The sequence below is a fragment of the Acanthochromis polyacanthus genome, chromosome 22 (genome assembly GCF_021347895.1).
Source record: "Acanthochromis polyacanthus isolate Apoly-LR-REF ecotype Palm Island chromosome 22, KAUST_Apoly_ChrSc, whole genome shotgun sequence".
Taxonomy (NCBI): domain Eukaryota; kingdom Metazoa; phylum Chordata; class Actinopteri; family Pomacentridae; genus Acanthochromis; species Acanthochromis polyacanthus.
This window is the reverse complement of record NC_067134.1, coordinates 29,697,197-29,722,414: the sequence shown is the minus strand read 5'-3', so window position 1 is coordinate 29,722,414 and position 25,218 is coordinate 29,697,197. Positions and strand designations below refer to the sequence as shown.

General features: G+C 45.5%; 3 protein-coding genes across 5 annotated transcripts in view; 1 reads left to right on the top strand and 2 right to left on the bottom strand.

Annotated features, from left to right (window-relative positions):
• LOC127531927 (NACHT, LRR and PYD domains-containing protein 12-like) overlaps window positions 1-25,218 on the bottom strand; it is a gene marked incomplete at its 5' end in the record, with an annotated part of 133,096 nt that overhangs the window by 15,602 nt on the left and 92,276 nt on the right. The window contains 3 exon segments of the mRNA XM_051942368.1: window positions 4,172-4,345; window positions 6,740-6,913; window positions 9,309-9,482. Of these exon segments, the coding sequence (XP_051798328.1) occupies window positions 4,172-4,345; window positions 6,740-6,913; window positions 9,309-9,482 (522 nt within the window).
• The window catches only part of LOC127531871 (zinc finger protein OZF-like), a 199,775-nt gene that overhangs the window by 141,902 nt on the left and 32,655 nt on the right, over window positions 1-25,218 (top strand). The gene's annotated exons all lie outside the window — the stretch shown is intronic.
• The window catches only part of LOC127531864 (oocyte zinc finger protein XlCOF6-like), an 81,790-nt gene that overhangs the window by 41,089 nt on the left and 15,483 nt on the right, over window positions 1-25,218 (bottom strand). The gene's annotated exons all lie outside the window — the stretch shown is intronic.

Sequence of the window (25,218 nt, the reverse complement as noted above, 5' to 3'; positions counted from 1 at the left end):
CCTTACGAACCTAACTGAACCCAAATTGAGTAGATTTGAGAATTGTTTTGTCTTTGGAAACCAGATTATTCGACACTTTGATCATCTTTGGACTACTCAGTTAAAAGGGTGACACACAGACCAGAGGACATGAGGACACTGCTTATCAACAGCCATGATGACCGTCCTCCATTTTGACCATCACCCAAAATCTCAGTTCCTCATGAACCACCTGAGGTAGGGACGTGTTCTGAAGCCCAGTGAATACAGAGTTGGGAGTGATGGGATCAGGATCCACAACATCTGAGAAGGTGAACCCAAGAGGATCTGAACTGAAGATCTCTTTGATCTCAGTGAAGACAGAAGACAATACTGTTTCAGTGGATGTTTGGGCTCCAACGGTGAGAAGGAAATGGACCTGAACCTCAAATAAGAATGGAAACTTCTCAAAAAGACTCCAGATCAGATTACTAACATTACAGATGCCTATAAATCCACTTCTCTGCCACATCTGGGATTGTCAGACCACCAATGTCTTCCCCTGATCCCAGAATGTGAACCATTGATCTGAAGACAGGGACCATCCATAGAAACAGTTCAGTGTGACTAAAGAAGCCTCCTCAGCCCTACAGAGCTGCTTTAATGTCAACCACGGGGAGGTATTTGAGGAGGGAAACACAGCAGCTGTTCTCTCAGATATAATCTGTTGCGTTGAGAATGTGACTGGAACAAAATATGTTCAAGTGTTTCCAAACCAGAAACTGTGGTCCAACAGTGAAATGTGAACCCTGCTGAGAGAACCAGGCTCTGCCTTCAAACCAGGAACCATCAAACCAACAAGGAGACACAGTGGAGCCTGAAGAGGATCATCAGAGACAGAGCACAGATACAAACAGCACATAGAGAAACCTTTTCACAACAGCAGCTTCATGTGAATGTGGCAGGAGATGAAGACTTTCATTGGTTACAAGGACAGCTGCACAGCCACAAACTTGCAGACAGAACTCTCCAGAACTCTCTCAACCTCTTCTTTGTTCACTTTGACCAAATTAATGACAGCATCCGTCCTGCACGACCAGAAAAAATAACCCATAAAACTGCAACAACATCTGGACAGACCCACCCTGAACAGAGTCGACACGAGAAAAGTCTGGTCCAGATGGAGTGTCTGGACGGATTCTTAAGGTCGATGCAGAACAGTTAGCAGAAGTATTTACCACTTGGGCTGCAACAATGAATCGACAAAATCGATAATAATCGATTATTAAAAGCATTGGCAACGAATTGCATTATCGATTCGTTGTGTCGCGCGATTCATACGTGACTCGCCATCGGCGTCTACTTCACCTTCAGAGCGAGGTGGAGGCAGAGCGGAGGCAGTGTTTTCAAAGGAAGAGTAAATTCAACAAATAAAACATGACTGACACTGAGAAAACAGTTTGACCTCAGTCCTCATAAGTGTAGGAGCATTTCACGCTTCACAAAACAAAAACATGAAGCATGCCCACTACATGTGATTTTCCCGCACGGCAACGCACAGATGACGGACGGTCACGAGCGGACCACTACGTGGTCACGTGACCACACTTTCAGCTTGACTGTCTGGTAGATGAGTCTGATAAACACAGCGGCCGCAAACTTCCTCTATTATTTCGAAAACACTTCAGGGAAAAGTATTTCTAAAGCAATTGAGATGAGAAATAAACTGCAGCAGCTGAATCTCTCTTAGTTTCAGTTCACCGAAGGCTAGTTTAGATGTTTAAGGACAGTAGAAGTCGAGTCTACTTTATGCAAATGTGCTGCAGGTAAACACACCGGATCGCAGCTGGAAAGGCACCAACCGGACCAGCATGTCACATGCGATGTGTTGCATCTAGTGGACACAAACTTTAAATCACTACATTATCCTACGTTTGTTCCGTTTTAAAGTGAGGAAGCTTAACTTTAGTTTCTCTGGTAGCTGGCTGATGTTAGCTGATTAATGACAGTGATAGAGTGTGTGTGACTGTAAAAGATATGTTTTATTTCACTTTAATCAGCTTAAGCAGAGTTTGAATATGCATTTCAAATAAATGTAACTTGCACACTATGGTGGTAATAATTTGAAGATTAAGCCTCAAGTTTTAATTTTCTGACAAAGTCAGAGTGAAGGCACTGGTCTGTGTTGGAGTGAGGCAGGATGAACTGCATTGATAGGCTTTATGATGAGAAAGACATCATGTCCACCACAGCAAGCAGCTGTCTGACTGAGAGCATTCTCAGCATGACCGTCACTGACATGAGGCCTCTGTAGATGGTTGAAGACAAAGGCTTCACTGCAATGATCTTATTTATTCTGTCATTCCAAATCTTCTATTTCTAAATCAAGAGGCGGAAATAATTTTTTTTTATCCGATTCATCGATTAATTGAAAAAATAATCAACCGATTAATCGATTATTAAAATAATCGTTAGTTGCAGCCCTATTTACCACCATCTTCAACCTCTCACCTCAACAGTCTGTCGTCCACACCTGCCTTAAATGTGCCACAACTGTCCCCAAGAAAACCACGGCGAACTGCCTGAACAACTATCTCCAGCTGCTGTAACCCCCATCATCACCAGATGTTTCAGAGACTGATCCTCCTTCATATTAAATCTGCCATCCCTGTAGACCTCAATCAGTTTGTATTTCAGGTAAACGGAACAACAGAGGATCCAATCAGATCAGCTCTCCACACAGCCCTGACACATCTGGACCAAAACAACACACATGGAAGGATGTGAACTCAGCATTTACCACAATACTCCACACAAACTGGTCCAGAAACTGAGCAGTCTGGACTTCAGGAGTTCAGTGTGACCATGGATGCTGGACTTCCTGAGAAAGTGACCTCAGAACATCAGGTGGAGCACCAGATCTCATCTACTCTCATCCTGAACACTGGAACATCTCAGGGCTTTGTGTTCTCAGACTGATGCTAGACTTCCTCTTCACACATTACTGCTCCTCCATCCACCCCAACAACACCATCCTCTAAACGTCTGATGATACCTCCATAGTAGGACTGATGATGGACCAGAATGAGAGTCTGCAGGGAGGCGGTTCATCATCTGATAACAGTCTGGATGTAAACACAACAAAAACCAAGGAGTCACAGTGAATTTGAGCAGATTAAAGCCCACCAAGTCCTCTGCTGTCTGTTTCCACAGGGAGGAGGTAGAGATAATGTGGTGCTTTCTTTCATCTTTCATGTCTTCAGTCCACACCTCTGAGTAACAGGGTCAGTGGTGCAGCAGTGCTCTATTCTATACAATAATAAATAGAATATACCATATATATGTTATTAGATTGTTATAATTATGCAAAGTTTGGTCTGCCTCTCAGTTGTTGTGTGGAACCTTTGCTGGGGGGTCCTGTACCCCTACGGACACTTTTAGCCGCCCCACCCCGTCCTATAAAGGAGTTTTTCCCACCTTACCTCTCCCCTTTTGTTTCTGTGTTCAGAGAGAGAGGTAAGCCAGACTGTGCTGTTGTAATCTGTGTGTTTTAATGTCATATAATTCTACTTATAAGTTCACTTTCCCAATTTAGTTTGGTTCTGTATTGTTTAATTTCTGGAGGAGAACAAGACTTGGAAACTGATGGAAGATCTTGTGTGTTTTTTTTATTGGCTGTCAAGGCTGTAATCAGTGGAGATCACCTTCAAAAAAGGTCTATGTCTTGGCTAACTAAACAACACAGAGAAGAGAAATCACTGGTTACATCTGCTGATCAAACTGGTCCATGAAGATCTCCTATCAGGTGGTGGAGGCCCAACAGAGACTGGAAACCAGACTCACCTCCCTCAACACCTGCAGACCAACTTCTTTAGATGAACTACAGAAAACCTCCTGGTCTCCTGCTGTATGGTGTGGTTCAGCAGCTGAAGATCTAGTCTATTCTATTCAGTAAAACTGTGGAAACTTCAACAGAATCTGGAACCAAGACTTCACAGGTTCTTACAGGTTCTGGTTCTGTGATGCAGGTTCCAGGTTGTTCAGTTCCTGTAGTGGAAGAAGCCTCATGAAGAGAAACTAGAGCTAAAGGTCAGTAACACAACTGATCTGAGTCATACAAATACAGAAAACCTCCCACCTCAGCTGTTCTGCTCATCAGGAATAAAAACACATTTTAAATGATCATCAATTGAACAGGTTGATGAGTCCTGACCTGAGAGCTTCCAGTTTACAGTGTGGACTCTCCAGTCCAGCAGAAAGACTCTCCACTCCTGAATCCTGCAGGTTGTTGTTACTCAGGTCCAGCTCTGTCACACTGGAGGACTGGGAGCTGAGGACTGAGGACAGAGCTCCACAGCTTCTCTCTGACAGATTACAGCCACTCAGTCTGAAGAGACCAAGACAATAAAAGAAGTAAAACATTAAGTTCAGTATTTTCTGTCCTGATGAAAAGACAGCAGTGAATTTAACAACAAATACATCCCACTATGTCCAGAATACAGCAGCACCGAGGACAGTCCTCTGAAAAAATATTTAAATGTGAAAATAATCCAAAATGGAGAACATTACAGTAATACGATTACTTTGAAGCTGAGCAGTAAAGTATTTGATGTGATTATAAACAAAGTGACAGTTTAGATTTCCTAAATGAAGAATACAGGCCAAACAGCAAGAAATGAATCCAATAAAGGTCAGTACATCTTTCATTACTGTCAGTAGAATGGTGGATTTTTTCTCCACTTTCTATGTCCACCTTGGTTTTTGAGGACACATTTAATCCTCCTCAGCATGAAGAAACCACATTTCTACAGAGATGTTCCTCCATCTTCAGAGACTATGTCTTCATCTGCTCTTTGTTGGAGGGTTTGTGTTGCTCTATCTTTGTCTTTATAATACCCAAAGTTGGTCTGTTGGATTCAAATCAGGACACACACTTGGACAAGTCACACTTTGGACTTTTTCCTTCTTTACAACCTGAAAAATAGTCAACTTGATGCTGATGGCAGCCATTAAATCACTGTCAGACTCGCTTCCATCTCTGATGTTGTTCCAGAACAAACGTCTTCTGATCTCCAGTCCTTGTTCTTCAGGTTCCTTCACTTCTACTTGTGCTGTTGAGACTCATTCTTTGGTTTTCTGTCAGCTCTAACTGGTGGAAGATTCATTCCATTCTGCCGTCTCTCTCCACCTACGACCCACTTGGAAGCCCTGATCATTAACTCCATAGCCATTGTGAAAGCTAACAGTGAAACTTTACATCCTGCCATAATACCAACCTCCAATCTTTGCCAGCCAGTTGGAAAATCTCCTGTACTTGCACATAATCTGATGTCCTGAAATATGCTTTCACCAGGTTACCAATCATCTCTGGCACCTTAAAGTAGTGAAAGGAACTCCAAATAAGGCATTAGCCAGATCTAAAAACACAACATTCAAGTCTCTCCTCTCTCTCTTAGCTGTCTGAATCTGATGTCAAATCATGCTATTCTGCTCCAAGCACCCACAAAATTCCAGCATCCCTGCCTTCTGCACTGTAGAATTGATCAGACCATTCCTCACTAAGTAACTAGCAAACCTCTGTGCTACAATACTGAAGAAAATCTTTCCCTCAACATTTAGGAGAGAAATCATCCAAAACTGGTTGAGGTCTGATGAATCCTTCTCCTTGGAGATGAAAACACCTCCTGTCCTACGCCGTGCTCTTGAGTAATACTGTATTTCACCCAGACTATTCTCAGATGTCTCCATAGTATCTTATAGATACCAGGTTAACTCTTGTAGACTCTGTAGTGGACTCCATTAGGCCATGGGGCTGACGAAGCCTTTGCATGCCTGACCACCTCCACAACGTCTCTCCATCTCAGTAGGCTAACATCCATCTCCTGACACATTTCCCCCAATGGTGGCATGTCAGGTGGAAGACCTATGTTCCTATTCTCCTCTGAATCTGAATACGTCAACCTCAAATACTCGTCAGCCTCTGAATTTGCTGCCTTCAGTTGTTCTCCTTTTTCCTGATTAAACATGCCCTTCACAAACTTAAGAGTTCCTGAAAAAATTTTAACCTTACACGTTCTTTCTTCTTTCTCTTCTCTCTAAGGTGTTTTGCCCTTCTGAGTACTGCTAACCTGCTTCTCAGTTCCTCCTGCAACACAATATTTCCCTCCATTTCTTCTTCTGATGCCTTCCTCCACTGCTTCTTTAACTGCCTCCTTTCCTTTACCAGTCTGTCTAATTCTCTTTGGCGTCTAGAATGGAATAGAAAGAATGGAAACAACAGTCCAACTGTCAACCAACTGAACTGCACTGAGTTCAGTCATTGAACAAACTGAACATTCTGCAGTTTCATTTATCAGATGCTTTTATCCAAAGAGAGGAACATCTGAGAGTAGAAACAACACAAGAAAGGATCCAGTCAGGAGAAAACAACCTGGAGAAGATCCATAAAACAAGTTCAAGTGTGAACATGAGATGTTTGTTCTGGTGTTTCCTTTTCATCAACATCTATCTGAAACATTCTATTTAGTAAAACAGTGGAAACTTCAACAGAACCTGGAACCAAGACTTCACAGGTTCTTACAGGTTCTGTGATGCAGGTTCCAGGTTGTTCAGTTCCTGTAGTGGAAGAGGCCTCATTAAGAGAAACTAGAGCTAAAGGTCAGTAACACAACTGATCTGAGTCATACAAATACAGAAAACCTCCCACCTCAGCTGTTCTGCTCATCAGGAATAAAAATACATTTTAAATGATCATCAATTGAACAGGTTGATGAGTCCTGACCTGAGAGCTTCCAGTTTACAGTGTGGACTCTCCAGTCCAGCAGAAAGACTCTCCACTCCTGAATCCTGCAGGTTGTTGTTAGTCAGGTCCAGCTCTGTCACACTGGAGGACTGGGAGCTGAGGACTGAGGACAGAGCTCCACAGCTTCTCTCTGACAGATTACAGCCACTCAGTCTGAAGAGACCAAGACAATAAAAGAAGTAAAACATTAAGTTCAGTATTTTCTGTCCTGATGAAAAGACAGCAGTGAATTTAACAACAAATACATCCCACTATGTCCAGAATACAGCAGCACCGAGGACAGTCCTCTGAAAAAATATTTAAATGTGAAAATAATCCAAAATGGAGAACATTACAGTAATACGATTACTTTGAAGCTGAGCAGTAAAGTATTTGATGTGATTATAAACAAAGTGACAGTTTAGATTTCCTAAATGAAGAATACAGGCCAAACAGCAAGAAATGAATCCAATAAAGGTCAGTACATCTTTCATTACTGTCAGTAGAATGGTGGATTTTTTCTCCACTTTCTATGTCCACCTTGGTTTTTGAGGACACATTTAATCCTCCTCAGCATGAAGAAACCACATTTCTACAGAGATGTTCCTCCATCTTCAGAGACTATGTCTTCATCTGCTCTTTGTTGGAGGGTTTGTGTTGCTCTATCTTTGTCTTTAAAATACCCCAAAGTTGGTCTGTTGGATTCAAATCAGGACACACACTTGGACAAGTCACACTTTGGACTTTTTCCTTCTTTACAACCTGAAAAATAGTCAACTTGATGCTGATGGCAGCCATTAAATCACTGTCAGACTCGCTTCCATCTCTGATGTTGTTCCAGAACAAACGTCTTCTGATCTCCAGTCCTTGTTCTTCAGGTTCCTTCACTTCTACTTGTGCTGTTGAGACTCATTCTTTGGTTTTCTGTCAGCTCTAACTGGTGGAAGATTCATTCCATTCTGCCGTCTCTCTCCACCTACGACCCACTTGGAAGCCCTGATCATTAACTCCATAGCCATTGTGAAAGCTAACAGTGAAACTTTACATCCTGCCATAATACCAACCTCCAATCTTTGCCAGCCAGTTGGAAAATCTCCTGTACTTGCACATAATCTGATGTCCTGAAATATGCTTTCACCAGGTTACCAATCATCTCTGGCACCTTAAAGTAGTGAAAGGAACTCCAAATAAGGCATTAGCCAGATCTAAAAACACAACATTCAAGTCTCTCCTCTCTCTCTTAGCTGTCTGAATCTGATGTCAAATCATGCTATTCTGCTCCAAGCACCCACAAAATTCCAGCATCCCTGCCTTCTGCACTGTAGAATTGATCAGACCATTCCTCACTAAGTAACTAGCAAACCTCTGTGCTACAATACTGAAGAAAATCTTTCCCTCAACATTTAGGAGAGAAATCATCCAAAACTGGTTGAGGTCTGATGAATCCTTCTCCTTGGAGATGAAAACACCTCCTGTCCTACGCCGTGCTCTTGAGTAATACTGTATTTCACCCAGACTATTCTCAGATGTCTCCATAGTATCTTATAGATACCAGGTTAACTCTTGTAGACTCTGTAGTGGACTCCATTAGGCCATGGGGCTGACGAAGCCTTTGCATGCCTGACCACCTCCACAACGTCTCTCCATCTCAGTAGGCTAACATCCATCTCCTGACACATTTCCCCCAATGGTGGCATGTCAGGAGGAAGACCTATGTTCCTATTCTCCTCTGAATCTGAATACGTCAACCTCAAATACTCGTCAGCCTCTGAATTTGCTGCCTTCAGTTGTTCTCCTTTTTCCTGATTAAACATGCCCTTCACAAACTTAAGAGTTCCTGAAAAAATTTTAACCTTACACGTTCTTTCTTCTTTCTCTTCTCTCTAAGGTGTTTTGCCCTTCTGAGTACTGCTAACCTGCTTCTCAGTTCCTCCTGCAACACAATATTTCCCTCCATTTCTTCTTCTGATGCCTTCCTCCACTGCTTCTTTAACTGCCTCCTTTCCTTTACCAGTCTGTCTAATTCTCTTTGGCGTCTAGAATGGAATAGAAAGAATGGAAACAACAGTCCAACTGTCAACCAACTGAACTGCACTGAGTTCAGTCATTGAACAAACTGAACATTCTGCAGTTTCATTTATCAGATGCTTTTATCCAAAGAGAGGAACATCTGAGAGTAGAAACAACACAAGAAAGGATCCAGTCAGGAGAAAACAACCTGGAGAAGATCCATAAAACAAGTTCAAGTGTGAACATGAGATGTTTGTTCTGGTGTTTCCTTTTCATCAACATCTATCTGAAACATTCTATTTAGTAAAACAGTGGAAACTTCAACAGAACCTGGAACCAAGACTTCACAGGTTCTTACAGGTTCTGTGATGCAGGTTCCAGGTTGTTCAGTTCCTGTAGTGGAAGAGGCCTCATTAAGAGAAACTAGAGCTAAAGGTCAGTAACACAACTGATCTGAGTCATACAAATACAGAAAACCTCCCACCTCAGCTGTTCTGCTCATCAGGAATAAAAATACATTTTAAATGATCATCAATTGAACAGGTTGATGAGTCCTGACCTGAGAGCTTCCAGTTTACAGTGTGGACTCTCCAGTCCAGCAGAAAGACTCTCCACTCCTGAATCCTGCAGGTTGTTGTTACTCAGGTCCAGCTCTGTCACACTGGAGGACTGGGAGCTGAGGACTGAGGACAGAGCTCCACAGCTTCTCTCTGACAGATTACAGCCACTCAGTCTGAAGAGACAAAAAGCAGATTATACTGATGAAACAGCAGCAAAGTGAAAAAGGATCTTCAGTCTCCACCTACTTACACAACTTTCTTGGAGGCTTTGACCACTAGCAGCAGCCTCAGAAGAACTTCCTCTGAAGCAGAGTATTTTTTCAGGTCAAACACGTCCAGATCTTCTTCTGATGACAGTAAGATGAAGCCCAGAGCTGACCACTGAGCAGGAGACAGTTTATTTGTGGACAGACGTCCTGATCTCAGGGACTGTTGGACCTCCTCCACCAGAGAAACATCCTTCAGTTCATTCAGAGAGTGGAACAGATTGATGCTTCTCTCCACAGACACATCCTCACTGATCTTCTCCTTGATGTACTCCACTGTTTTCTGATTGGTCTGTGAGCTACTTCCTGTCTGTGTCAGCAGGCCTCGTAGGAGATTCTGATTGGTCGGCAGTGACAGACCCAGGAGGAAGCGCAGGAACAAGTCCAGGTGTCCGTTTGGACTCTGTAAGGCCTTGTCCACAGCTCTCTGGTAGAGATGTTTTAGTTTAGGCTTCTTCAGAAATACTTTCAGCTTTGTGAAGGAAGTTTGTTCTTCTTCTTCCAGCAGGTTGATTCCAGATTTGATGAAGGTCTGATGGACATGAAGAGCAGCCAGAAATTCGTGAACGCTCAGATGGACGAAGCTGAACATCTTGTCTTCCTGTTTTCGTCCACGCTCTGCTTTGAAGATCTCTGTGAACACTCCTGAGTACACTGAGGCTTCACTCACATCGATGCCACTTTCTCTCAGATCTTTCTCATAGAAGATCAGGTTTCCCTTCTGCAGCTGTTCAAAAGCCAGTTTAGCTAATGACTTTATGTACTGCTTGCACTTCTTTCGACCGTACTTTTCTTTTGTGCGATTAATCTGAAATCTTAGAAACTCTGTGTACATCTCAGTCAGGGTTCTGGGCAGATCTCCTCCCTCTCTGGTTTCCAGCAGCTCCTCCAGAACTGTAGCAGTGATCCAGCAGAACACTGGGATGTGGCACATGATGTGGAGGCTTCGTGACTTCTTCATGTGGGAGATGATGCGGCTGGCCTTCTTCTTATCTCTGAATCTCTTCCTGAAGTACTCCTCCTTCTGTGGGTCGGTGAACCCTCTGACCTCCGTCACCATGTCCACACAGTCAGGAGGGATCTGATTGGCTGCTGCAGGTCGTGTGGTTATCCAGAGGCGAGCTGAGCGCAACAGGTTTCCACTGATAAGTTCCCTCAGCAGGACTTCAATTTTAGTTGACTTTGTTACGTCCACAGAGGGAATGCGGTCGACCTGAAAGTCCAGATTAAGGCGATTCTCGTCCAGTCCATCAAACACAAACAGCAGTTTGAATCTGCTCTTGTGGTAGCTGCTGGTTCCTGATGATTGCAGAGCTGTAAAGATGTAATTCAGAGCATCCACTGTGGTGTCTTTAGTTTCTGGGATACAGAAATGAATGAGCTCTGCCAAACCAAACTCTTTTCCCTGCAGTGAATTCAGAGCACGGAAAGTGAATGGGAAAATAAGATGTACATCTTGATTGGTTCTCTCTTCGGCCCAGTCCAACACAAACTTGCGCACGAGGAATGTCTTTCCAATCCCTGCAATCCCATTGGTCAGCACTGTTCTGATGGGTATGTCTTTTCCAGAAGGATGCTTGAAAATGTCTCTGGGTTGGATCTGTGTCTCTGTGTCTGATGACTTCCACACCTTGTCAATCTGTAGGACCTCATGCTGTGTGTTGACATGCACGTCCCGGCCAGCTGTGATGTACAGCTCTGTGTAGAGATCAACCAGAAGCTGCTTATCTGCTGCCCACCCCTCTGTTGTAACCTTAAATGTGTCCTGGAAGTGTGACTGAAGCTTCTGTTGGTAATATGTGATGGGATGTGGTCCTGGTACCGGAACAGTTTGATCTGTGTCAAACATGAAGGGAACAGTGTGAGGTGTGTGTCTACAGAAACCTCGACTGTTGTTGGAAAAACACAAACAAGTAAGCAACTACAAAGAGGTTGGACTTTTAATTAACCATCTATAACTTCTGATGGAAAAAAGTTGGCCAATTGTGTGTGAGATTTTTAATGCTTCAAAAAGGTTATTCGAGTGAATGGGAATTGTAAATGTCCGAACATTAGTGCGATTTTCATCCTAACTTCTACACATAACGCAGCAACTTATCCTGATCATTTGGAGGAAAGTGACTGAAAAAAATGAGTTAAAGGGCAGCTCAGGTAAAAGGCTACCCAAATGGTTAACGATGGAGGAAGTCAGAAGGCAGGTGGATTATCTTAAATTCAGATTAAGCTGTTCATAGAGTTCTTATTAGGGCAAGACCCTTTAGACGGTAGAACCTAAAAACAGAGAGGTGGACCAGCAGCCCTGTCCTGGGATCACTGGGGCCCTCATCAAAGTACACTACCAGTCAAAATTTTTAGAATGCCCCAATTTTTGTAGATTCCTTCTAACCCCCTCTGTCTGCATAAAAGTAGTGTTGGAACACACCGTGGAACCTTACACAGCATTATTAGAACAGTATTGTACTGCAGAAAGTAGTGTGTTGCTACAAAAAAGGAGAGGAAAAGGTAATTAACAATAGAAGAGAGACAGACCATCAGAACACTTAAAATGTAGATTTTTCTTACAGAGAAACTGCAGACAGTCAAGGTGTCACTGAGTACAGTTTTCTTCACCATCAAAAGGGACTCAGCAATTAGCTTAAAATGGACACCAGTTTAGAAAACTGGATTTGATGATCACTAGTCATAAAACTGACCATTCTGCTACAGCTATACTACAACCTGCTGCCTCATACAACTCCATAGACAACCACTGTTCTGTGTTGTACAAAGCAACCTGCTTAAATTCTGTTTCCATTTCAGGCATGATGAACTGCTGTCATCTTTCTTTACAGACCAAAGAATCCATCAGTTTTACCTTCAGTCTGAGGAGGAGGAGGCTGAGTCTGAGAGGAGGAAGGTTCTCTGTTCTCTGAAGGTTCTTCAACATCACTGACATGCACTGACAGAAAGACAGAGATCACATGTTATATTCTCCACTGCTTACAGCTTTCATTTATTTCAGCTACAAAAGACTTAGAAGGGACTTTATGTTGACATTTGTTGATGAGTTTATGGTGTTGATTAGCTCTGGTTTTCTGACACCAAACTTCTCCTTCAAAGTAAAACCTAATGTTCCTCTGACATTAGTCTGGCATATCCAGACCATTCTGAAGAACAGAGTGTTCTGGCTTCACCTCATCATCATTCTGCTATAGAGGGAAGAAGGTCTGTCTTTTAAAAGCAGCCACAGTCATCCAGGGTGGAGCTAAGCCCAGGATGCAGCAACAGTGTCCCCTTAAATAGTCAGCCAACATGGCTGACCTATTGCTGGATCCAAACACTCTGAAGACTTGACATTTTCAGTGTGGTAGGTCACTGGGAGGTTGTTGATGGTTTAAAAGTAGAAAGTAATGTTACATAGTACCTCAAACTAACATGTCAGATGGTATGCACAGAAAAAGATGTAGTATGTTCCAGTACATATTATGTTAAATGTAGTATGTCAGAAACACCCAGATGTCCTACAGCATTCAAATTGATTTTGTAGAATGCAAACTAACATGTTTTTCTGGCCATTCTGACCCACATTCTATGTACAGTCAACTTTAGCATGAATTTAAATTTAAAGGTTTGTGATTTGGAATGCAGCTGCTTCAACAACATGTCTCTGCCTTTACTGAGAGCTGATTGGTCAGCTTCCCTCTGGTTGTAAACTGCAGGACCACTCCCAGCTAAACAGAATGAATGAAGAATCTTCAGAAACTGTCTGATCGACTCATAATTTGGTCAGAACAGATGGGACATGCTTTGCTTCCACAGAAGGTCAGCTCATACAGAAATAATTTTGGTGTTCTGTCAAGGTTTAAACAGCAGGGGGCAGCATTCTGTCAGTCGGGTTGATCGGTAGATTTTACAGAGGAACTGATCTTAAAGCTGCTGTCCGGAGTTTCCGTTTGTTTTCAATTTAGGTATCATTTTTTAACAAAGCTTAAATGTGTTAGTCTAGTTCGATACTATAATATAAAGTTAGTATAACGCGATATGAAAATTTATTCCTGAGCTCCACCTTCCTCTCATAGACCCCCATGTTATTCCAAAAAGCGCCAGTCGCTGCCGACCAATCAAGTTCGAGCTTCAGCTTTGTCATGCTGTCAATCAACGGTTACGCGCACAGCAAGCAAGCCCATGCAGAGGTGGGCGAGCTACGCACTACGCAACCGTGCGCACATTTGTTTTGCTTGTGGAGGAGAGAGCATCAGGGCTCAGCAACTTCCAGAAAAGTTACCAATCCCACGGCTTGTCAGGCCAAGAGACTACAGGACGTTTTTTGGCTCGGGGTGCTCGCGTCGCTCCCCGACCACGGCCTCCATAGCCCGCCTGACGGCTTCGTTTAGATGCCCGACCTCTGGAGGAAGATGTTGGGGCGTCTGGGACATACTCTTCGTCAGAGGAGTCATGCAATTCTGAACTCTAGATAGAAATAAATAAACAATGTAACACATATACACGCGTAAATGCACTAAGTTTGATAAACAACGTCATCGAGAGGGATACACGAGTGTAATCACATATTGAAACTTTACTAGTTCGTCCTAGCAGATTCATGTTATTTTGGTATTAGGACAAGTTAGACTCAATACAGCATTCTAACGTAATTCCTTTATTATTTACTAAATGTACTAAATGTAGAAGAGTGTAAAACAGCAAAACAGGCAAGATGCTGCAGCACTCCGGGCACCCCTCTCAGGTACTGCGTGCATGCACAAATAAAGGGGCGAAATCAGAGGGAGGGAGGGTGGGACCACCAGAGTTTTGGGAGACGCTGCGATTCAAACTACGGACAGCAGCTTTAATGTGGACTCAGGAAAAACTGAAAGAACCTGAACTCTATCAAACTGTAGCAGAACCTGAACTCTATCAAACTGTAGCAGAACATGAACTCTATCAAGCTGTAGCAGAACCTGAACTCTATCAGACTGTAGCAGAACCTGAACTCTATCAGACTGTAGCAGAACCTGAACTCTATGAAACTGTAGCAGAACCTGAACTCTATCACAATGTAGCAGAGCCATCATGCATCTTTCTGACTGTAATGATATCATGTTGTTCTAGTCTTGACACTGACCTTCTGGTCCTGAGCTGCTGGCAGGAAACCTCTGCAGCAGATCATTCCTTTGGATCTTCTCTAAAACCACCCTGGTCACCTGCACAGCTCCCTGATCCTTGTAAGTCTGTACCATCACATCCACAGTTTTACACCTGTTTGTTGTCTGTAGTCGGCTTTTTGTGATGGCTGGGAGATCTTGAACATTGTTGGGTTTCTGCAGGAACCACTGGAATGTACATAGCTCATCATCATCCAGATCATTCAGGATGTTCAAGAGCATCTCTGCCGTCATCGTGGCTCCCTGATAAAGTCAAAGAATACGTCAGCAGTTAATGAACAGTTGTGTTGTTGGTGTGGTGGAGGTTGTTGTGTAGCAGCAGAACTACAGTTAATCCTACAGGATCACTGACAGCAACACTGAGGGGAACCAGACTGCTGTCTGTTAAATATTGGACCACAACACAAAGATGATCAAACATTATTACACTTTGACCAACAAAGGCTCCAAAGAAACATGAACAAGTCCAGGATCAGAGTCAGACAGGAGTTCAGGACCAGAGTCAGACCGGAGTCCAGGATCACAGTCAGACCGGAGACCAGGAACAGAGTCAGACTGGAGTCCAGGATCACAGTCAGACCGGAGTCCAGGATCACAGTCAGACCGGAGTCCAGGATTACAGTCAGACCGGAGTCCATGACCAGAGTCAGACTGGAGTCCAGGATCGCAGTCAGACCGGAGTCCAAGACCAGAGTCAGACTGGAGTCCAGGATCAGAGCCTCATATCAGGTTTTATAGTTTTATACTGAGCCTGTTCAGAGTCCAGACCAAACACTGACTGCTACTAAACAGCTCATTACTGCCCTAAATGTCTCTCATAGACTCCACATACATTTCATTCAGATCCAGATGCTGATCAGACAGCAGGATTATTGCTCAGGTGTGCCTTAGGCTGGCCTCAATAAAAGGACTCTCTGAAATGTGCACTTTAACTGTACTGGGGGGGTCAGAAAACCAGTCAGGATCTGGTGGGACCATTTTCCTCCAAGTCCAACACATCTCCTTGGCATAGATGTGATCAGTGATCAGCTGATTGTGTTAAAGCTGGTGTGGTGGGGGGGCAGTGATGGCCTGAAACGGACCAAAACCATCATGAAGTGGTCGGGACACCACGGAGAAAATAAAATAGAGGAAATAAAGGACATTAATGTGTACAATACCATTACACATGGGTAATAGTACTGTTTAATGCATGTAATAGTACTACTACATGCAGAGTATAAGTATTCAAAATACTGTACTACCACACTATTACACTTCAGTATAAATATACACATAAACTGTATGCATATGTTAAAATGTCATGAAAATACTCTCATTATTCATGTACTCTGTAGATCCACGAGCAGTCAACAGTTTGGATCTTGTAGATGAACACATCCAAACTATAAAAGAACACAAATGGAACCATGTTGGAAACAGAAAAGTGTTAATATTCAGGATTAATCTGCAACGTAGAAAATAACACAAATAAATAAAAAGCATTGAATGAGAAGGAGAGTTGGAGTACTGATACACATGTACTCTGTGTACTGATATACAGGATTTATTTAATGTTTTAATTGTGCCACAACAACGTTTTTTTAGTTAAAATACGTCGAATGATTCAATCAGTTTTATGTTTGACATATATATAAAAGATAAAAAACAGTTTAAAGTGTCTTTTGCTCACATTCAGACGGAGAAAAGAAGCTGCGACACAATGACGGTAAAAGACGGAACTAATTGGAGGAACTGGCTCTGCTCTTATTTTGGGAAGTTTAATGACTGGAATGATCCATGAACCAGATCCAGGGCTCTTCAGAAACACTGGGGGCTGCAGCTTGGGATGTCCAGCTCTAATGATGTCACTGAGTCCAAACAACAAACTGAGTCTCACTAAACAGCACATTTCAGTCACCAGTTTGGTGTTGAGGATAAAACAGGATCAGATGAAATGTCCAGTCCTCAGTCTGATGGGATGTCTGTGTCCTCTGGAAGAAAACGTCTCTCTGTCTGCACACTTGCTTTTAAAGACACTGAGCCTCATGTTTGTGTTTGTTGGTGATGAAGGAGGAACCTCAGAGACTGCAATCAATCAAAGTTCTACTTACTCAGCTTCTTCCCACCAGTACAGATCTCTGCTCTCTGGGTTTGAGCAGAAACATAGAAAATCCTGGGCTGCTTCTCCGTCACGGTCCTCTGTGTCTGCAGGCTGCCGTCACTCTGAAGCACCTCAAACACATCAGAAAGCTCCTTTATTGGACCTGATTATCACAAATCATTCACCTGCAGTTCCTTCTAGCTTCCACTCCCTTAGAAAGAATTAAAAACTGATAAATTTTCTGACCTGTGAATGTTTTCTCTATTTGGAATAAAACAAAAGAATGAATATAGAACACACACACACACACACACACACACACACACACACACACACACACACGCACACACACACACACACACACACACTTACATTCACTGCGTTTTCCTATCCTTGTGGGGATCTACCATTGACTCCCATTCATATCTAACCCTTACCCTAACCCTAACCTTAACCCAGACCAAAACAATGCCTAACCCTAAAGAAACGTTTTTGCACTTTTATTTTTTTCAGTAACAACAACATGGCCAAGAAAACACTGTTTGCATTTGTGGGGACCCAAATCAGGTCCCCACAAATGACATTTCTTTTGGTTTTCCTATGGTTGTGGGGATGGATCCACAACTCCTATAATTACCCGCCCACACACACACACACACACACACACACACACACACACACACACACACACACACACACACACACACACACACACACAGCTATGTTTTTCTATCTTTGTGGGAACTTACCATTGACTCCGATTCATATCTAACCCCTAACCCTAACCCTAACCTTAACCAAACCCTAACCCTAACCAAGACAATGGCTAACCCTAAAGAAACGTTTTTGCACTTTTACTTTTTTCAGTAACAACATGGCCAAGAAAACACTGTTTAAACTTGTGGGGCCCGAAAGATGTCCCCATAAGTGACGTAGTTTTTGGATTTCCTACAGTTGTGAGGACATTTTGTCCCCACAATGTAGCAAATGCTAAAACACACACGCACACGCACACGCACACGCACACACACACACTCGTCCTCGTCAGTTTCATTCATGTCCTCGCTAGAATTAATTCCCACCAACACAGTGCTGTCTATGACTTCCTGACAGAGATGAGCTAACAAGCTAACATAATAACAGTTGGTTTATCAGCAGCCTCCAGTAGCTAAATATGGCAGTTTGTGGTCTTTAACGACTTAAAACAACTTTTTAGTCCTATGAAGGAGTGAACACGGAGCTGTGGAGCCACATTTCTGCTGCTGGAACTAAACTAACAGCAGCTAGAAAACACTTTCAAGTATCTTTTACTCACCTTAACACAGCTGCGACACGAAGACTCTCCAGGTAAAACTCAACTCACCTCAGGAATGGGTGCAACTCACATACTTGACGAGAACAGTCTTGGTATCAAGAAACAGCCTGAGCCTCATGTTTGTGCTTGTTGGTGATGAAATCAACAGCCTGCCTCTGCAGAGCCGGAGGCACCCAGAGAACCACACCTTTGGAGGATTTTTTGTAGACAGCTACCACAATAGAAGACCACTGAAGTGCACAGTTTATGACTTAAATGCACAACTTACAGTTTTAAAGGATGATTTCACTCAAAATACACTTAGAATTTTAAAGGATTATTCAGGGAGTATATCCTAATTAAGATTAGAAAGGTTAAATTCATCCAAATATTACTTAAGACTTGTGTTCAGCAACATGAAATTTATATGCCTTTACTCATTGTTTTGAGCCATGCTTTTATTCTGAAGGAGGTGTACACTGATACACGGAAGTGAAGTTTTCTTTGAGTGTTGGAAAATTATTGCTTGTTGTTTGAAGGTCTATGTTGATGAAGTTCTTAATAAAGATGTGGTGGTTCTACCTGTTCATGAAGAAGGCTGGAATTAATTCCTTCACAGCCTGCATTTGGACAAATTGTGAAATTATCAGATAAAACATACTGGCAGGGACAGCTGGTATAAATGGGCTAACAGGGTAAGCCCTCCCAGGCCAACACAAAAAGATGAGAAAATTATTTTTCAAATCACTTACAACAGATTGTTTTAAGTTTAGGTGAGAACAAAGGTAGCAACAGCACCAATCAGTCAAACGAAAAACATAGAATATCTCTAAATCGTTCTTGTAAGTGATTGACAGGTGTCGTGTCCCACCTCCGTGATTTACTGATAATTTGGGCTAACTTCAGTCAGCCCACAGGCCTTTGACGCAGCGAGAAAAAGTTAAGCTATGGCGGGCGTTAGCAGGTGGATTATTTGCTTTCATGTCCATTTTCCTCAATGTCTTTGGAGGAAAAGCTGGAAGTTAAGAGACTGGGATCACATCGGCCGTCGATGTGAGCTTCTTTTCAAATAAGGTAGGCCCATGTCGACCTGTTAAAGGACTGTGACACCTTGTTTTTGCTGAGGTCATCTGTTGTACTGAAGGCGTGTTTTGCACTACATGTACTGATACTACTGTGAACATGCAGGGCTGTTATTTTATCTGATTCCATTTTGTTGTTTTTCACAGTAAAGATAATCGGAGTAGAAGAGTCAAGGTGGTGACATCATCAATGTTCTAGTTGGACGTTAACGAAGCGTTCCCCTGTTATCTGAGTCTGAACAATCAGTGCAGTTTGTGCACTGTGAAAAACAGGCCAATGTTAAAACAATAGTTCAGCTAATTAGTTACACAGACAAACTTTTTCCTCACAGTCGATCACATCCTCCTGTCAGACCTCTGATCCACTATTTGAGAAACACTGAGACACACATTACATGAATAAATAGACATAACACTGATATATCTGATAAACTGCACTGATTTCACTGTTTTAATTTGGTAAAATATATTTTATTTCAAGCATTTCATGTCAGTATACCATCTTGTGAAGTGAGCACCACTTCCAGACTGAACAGTCTTCTTCTTCAGTTCTTTTTCTATCCCTTGACAGAATTCCTCCACTTCACTGAAATATTAGACAGACGACATGATCACTGCAGGCTTCACAGAAACACTGACAGCACTTAAAAGAGTTAATTCACTAACACTGGTGCTCCTCATTGAAGGTGAAAACTGCTTCAGAAACATTTAAAATCCATCCTTTCCCCTCACCTTTGATGGGGATCTGGACCACTGAAGGACTCGGCCTCCTGGAAGGACAGATTTTCCTGCAGACAGACCAGATATGGAGAAACATCAGATTAACCATGAAGAACATGGAGCTTCACTGTTGAACCTTTTTCCCAGCAGACATTTGGACTGCAGCCCACAGGTGGAAGAACTGATGAATGAGGTCCATGAAGGTTCTTCTAAACTCTGACAGAGAACCAGGAGAACAGCACCAGCAGCTCTAAGAGGAACCAGCATGAAAACACCTCTGTTTTAAACTGGGACCAGTTCAGATCCCTGCAGCTTCATCAGCATCATTAAAGCTGAAAACTCTCAGTATTAGACATTTAAAGGTTGTTGCTGTTTAACGTAGAGACACACAGAGATCATTTCATGTTTCTATCATCTGATGAAGGATTCATTCATCTGCTGGCTGGAGTTAATCATCATCATCTGGAGCTGGACTGATAAAATCTGGCTCTGACTCAATGAAACTAATCAGTAAACAAGCTAAGTGTCAGAGCTCCCTTCTCATCCCCTGTCTTTCCCATCTGGCATCCCAAAATACCTTTTCCCCCATCTCTCTCCCTCTCATGCTCCTCTCCCATCCACTCCTCTGCCCTGTCTGTCTTGCCTGTCTCCCATCCGCTCCTCTGCCCTGTCTCTCCCCTGCAGCTCGGTGCCTGAGTGGAGTCTAGCGTCTCAGCTGACTCCACTCAGGCAATCAACCACCTCCACGGCTCCCGGACAGCTGAGGGAAATCACACTAATTACTCACCTCAATAGTAAGTACCGGCTCATCCTTCCACTCCCCGCCAGATTGTTGAACCAAGACACCACAGTCAGTTCACTCTCTGGCCCTCTGTAAAGACCTGTTTAAGTTTGCTTTCACTTACTTTGTTTTCTCCTGCTCCTCACACAGTTCAGCTGTCCGGGATCCCCCGCCATCCTCCTTCCCCTCCGGCTCTCCCCAGACCATTCATCACCGGTTTTTCCCTGCCTGGACCCCCCCGTTCCTGCCTGGACCCCCGTTCCTGCCTGGATCCCCATTCCTGCCTGGACCCCTTCTGTCCCTGCCTGGACCCCCCCGTTTCTGGCCAAACCCTCTCACTACACCAGCCGCTCCTGCACCCTGGATTTCCCCCACTGTGCCATTATTCACCCCCCCCCCCCCCCCCCCCCCAACAATAAAACTCCTCCTCAGTCCACCAGCCTTGGTAGAGTGGCTCTCTGCTCGGGTCCAATCCGCTCGTTGTATGACAGAACAATCTGGCCAAACATGGACCCGGAGAACTCGCCGCCAAGGCCAGACCTGCCCACTCCACTCGACATCAGGCAATTCCACCAAACCTTCAGTCAGCTCACAGTCAAATACCAGAAGATGCACAGTCAACTCACTGTTTTAACCAGCCAGATATCCCAGGTAGCTCCCGACCCGACCCTGATAGTTCAATACAGCCAAGCTTTACAGGATGTTGCCGCCACAAAGGCACAATTGAACCACTTCATCGCCCTGCTCACCCAAGTTTCCTCGTCTCCAGCCCAGCCCGCGCCATCTTCCCTTCCACCAGTGCCACCAGCCCCGGACCCAGCCGACACCCAGACCCTAACTCAAGACACACCCATGGACATCTTCTCCTCCTGCGAGGAGCACAGCATTTATTTCAATGTGCTATACGAATTGCGGGAGAAATGGAGGGAAGACCCCAAAGACTCAAGCATAACCCTGGTCCGCAGGCCAGCAGGCCAGCGACCCGGATTAGCCGACCACTTACCTGGGTACATTCGTGAATTCTTGAGTGCTCCTCTGACTGACTCCCCTGGCAGCCAACCGGGCCCTGTCTCCCCGCCGCCCATGGAACCGCCTGCCAAGCGGCCTGGCCGTCGAAGACGCGAGGCCAGGAGGCACCGTGGCCCCTCGGCTCCAGTTCCGCCCCCGGAGGGGCTCCCTTCCCTGGATCCTGTCCCCGCGGTGGTCGACGCCCCGCCTGCAGTCCCCGCGGTGGTCGACGCCCCGCCTCCAGTCCCCGCAGTGGTCGACGCCCCGCCTCCAGTCCCCAGGACCTCAGCAGCCTTCGAAAGGCTTAAGGCCTCCCCCGAGTCCCTTAAGAGGCTCTGCGCCTCCCCTCCAGATCCACCCCCGGAGGGGCCCCTGGATCCTGCGCCGCCCCCGGAGCTGTGTTCAGTCCTGCCCCCGAAGGACCCACCGGACCTGGCTTTGTCCCCGGAGGGGTCCCGCCTCCACCGGCCCCCAGTCCGGCCTCCAACCCAGTTCCCTTTCCGGCCCCCAGGCCGCCCGCCGGAGCGGCCCCTCCCGTCTGTCCGGCCCCCGGGCCGCCCGCCGGAGCGGTCCCTCCCGTCTGTCCGGCCCCCGGGCCGCCCGCCGGAGCGGCCCAGCCCAGCCCATCTGTCCGGCCCCCGGGCCGCCCGCCGGAGCGGCCCAGCCCAGCCCATCTGTCCGGCCCCCGGGCCGCCCGCCGGAGCGGCCCAGCCCGTCTGTCCAGTTTTCGGGCCACCCTCCAATACGGCTCCTCCTGCCTGGCAAGCCCCAGTCTGCCAAGCCCTGGGGCCTCATTTATAAAACATTGCGTAGGATCCATACTAAAGTTTGCGTACGCCGAAAATACGAAAAGGGCGTATGCCCCTCGCCCCTGATTTATGAAACTTTGCGTAAGCACAGCTGCATGCAATTTCTTGATAAATCACACACCAGCTGGAAGATTGCACAGGTGGATCCACCTCACATTCCGCCCACAACACACCCACATTTTACCATGAATGGTCAATGCAAAGTAACTCATGTATGTATCTGTATATAAATAAGCTGCGGGATCCACGGCATTTCACGCAGCGCCAGCCGGCAGTCTTTTCACTGCTGTGCGTCAGGATGAATGAATCATGTGTGACCCAGGCCACCCTGCCACTAAATTTGTTATGATCATGTCCGATGTACAAATAATTTGCACACTGATTGAATGTGCATTTTTTCGGTTCACATAGAGAAATTCATCTTCACTCAGGGGTTGTGGTGTGAAGCATGTGTGTCTGTACAGGGCTGATTAATGGTTGGACGCTCATCCCATTCGGCCGCATATGGATAAATAAACAAAATTCTTTACTTTTTTTTTGCCTTTTTACTGTGATAGTTGCAGTGAAGAGTGACAGGAAATGGGGAGAAGAGTAGGGGGAAGACATGCATAAAAGTGCTGCGGGCAGGAATCGAACCCGGGCTACTGCGGCAGAGACTACCCCTGTAAATGGGTCTTCTGCTTTCCCCGATGAGCCATACGGTCGCCGGGTGATTAGTAAGCAAAATTATTTAATAAAGATCACCGCACCGGCCCCAGATACCGGCCCTTCAGTCAAACGACCGAATGAAATAACGTTAAATCCGCTCCTGTTAATATATGAACATAGTTCTACAAATACAGTGGTCGGCCGAATGGCGCACTATATGAGCATCTACAACAATGAGGGTTTATGATTATCCGGCTCTACAAGTCTAATATGTGATAACAATAAAGGTTTGAGATCAATCTGGTTTCAATTCGCCACTTCACCCTCCAGCACTGCCGTTCCCTCTGTCTCCAAAATGTGCTTAAGCAAGCATCAAAGTTGGCGCACCGGTGCGCACATTCTCACGCCAAGTTTTTTTTTAGAAATCACAACGAACACAGCGTATGCCACTTCCTATGCAAAGTTTGTGATTTACTCCCTGTTTTGTGCGTAAAGAAGCATCAAGAATCAAGGTTGGTGCGCTGGTGCGCACATTCTCACGCCAAGTTTGTTTTTATAAATCACAACCTTTGCATAGAAAGTGGCGTACGCCCCAGGCCCGTCCAGTCTCCTCAGAGGTGGACCCTTCGGCAAGTCCAGCTTCGGCCGGCCCCACCTCCAGACCACCCTCTGAAGCGTGCCCTCCGCCCGGTCCAGTCTCGACCTGTCCCGCCTTCGGGCCGTCCCCCGAAGCGGACCCTCCGCCCCGTCCATGTCCGGCCTACGGTCGGTCCTCCGGAGCGGACCCTCCGCCCTGTCCATCCCCGGCCAGTCCGGCCTACGGTCCGTCCTCCGGAGTGGACCCTCCGCCCAGTCCATCCCCGGCCAGTTCTGCCTTCGGGCCGACCCCCGAAGCGGACCCTCCGCCCCGTCCATGTCCGGCCTACGGTCGGTCCTCCGGAGCGGACCCTCCGCCCTGTCCATCCTCGGCCAGTCCGGCCTACGGTCGGTCCTCCGGAGCGGACCCTCCACCCTGTCCATCCCCGTCCAGTCCGGCCTACGGTCGGTCCTCCGCAGCGGACCCTCCGCCCAGTCCATCCCCGGCCAGTCCGGCCTACGGTCCGTCCTCCGGAGCGGACCCTCCGCCCAGTCCATCCCCGGCCAGTTCTGCCTTCGGGCCGACCCCCGGAGCTACTGCCCGGCTAGTCCAGTCCCCGTCCTGCCCTGTTCTCAGTCCGGTCCAGTCCCCGTCCTGCCCTGTTCTCAGTCCAGTCCGGTCCAGTCCCCGTCCTGCCCTGTTCTCAGTTCAGTCCGGTCCAGTCCCCGTCCTGCCCTGCTCTCAGTTCAGTCCGGTCCAGTCCCCGTCCTGCCCTGCTCTCAGCTCTGCTCAGTTCAGTCCAGTCCTGCTCTCAGCTCCGCTCAGTTCAGTCCAGTCCTGCTCTCAGCTCCGCTCAGTTCAGTCCAGTCCTGTCCAGTCCTGTCCCTCCCGTCCTTCCCTCCTGTCGTTTCAGTCCCTCCCGTCCTTCCCTCCCTCCCATCCCTCCTGTCGTTTCAGTCCCTCCCGTCCTTCCCTCGTGTCTGTTCCCCTCGTTTTTTCTGCCCTTCCTGTCCTTTTGGTCCCTTCCACTCCGTCTGGTCCCTGTGTCCTTCTGCATGTCTCTGTCTGCTCCTTGGTTGCCCCGGTGGGCCCCTCTTTGATTGGGTCCATGGGGCGCCGGGAGGCGCCCGTTGAGGGGGGGGTACTGTCAGAGCTCCCTTCTAATCCCCTGTCTTTCCCATCTGGCATCCCAAAATACCTTTATCCCCATCTCTCTCCCTCTCATGCCCCTCTCCCATCCGCTCCTCTGCCCTGTCTGTCTTGCCTGTCTCCTATCCGCTCCTCTGCCCTGTCTGTTGTGGGGAATATTCATTTTTGCATGTGTATTAAACTATCATGTTTTTATTGCTTTTGCATATTACTTATAATCATTTTAATTACTCTTTGCTTATCAATTATAATCATCATTTTAATTACTTTTTACTTATTACTTATGATCATCATTTTATTACTTTTACTTATAATCATCATTTTAATTACTTTTGCTTAGTAATCATG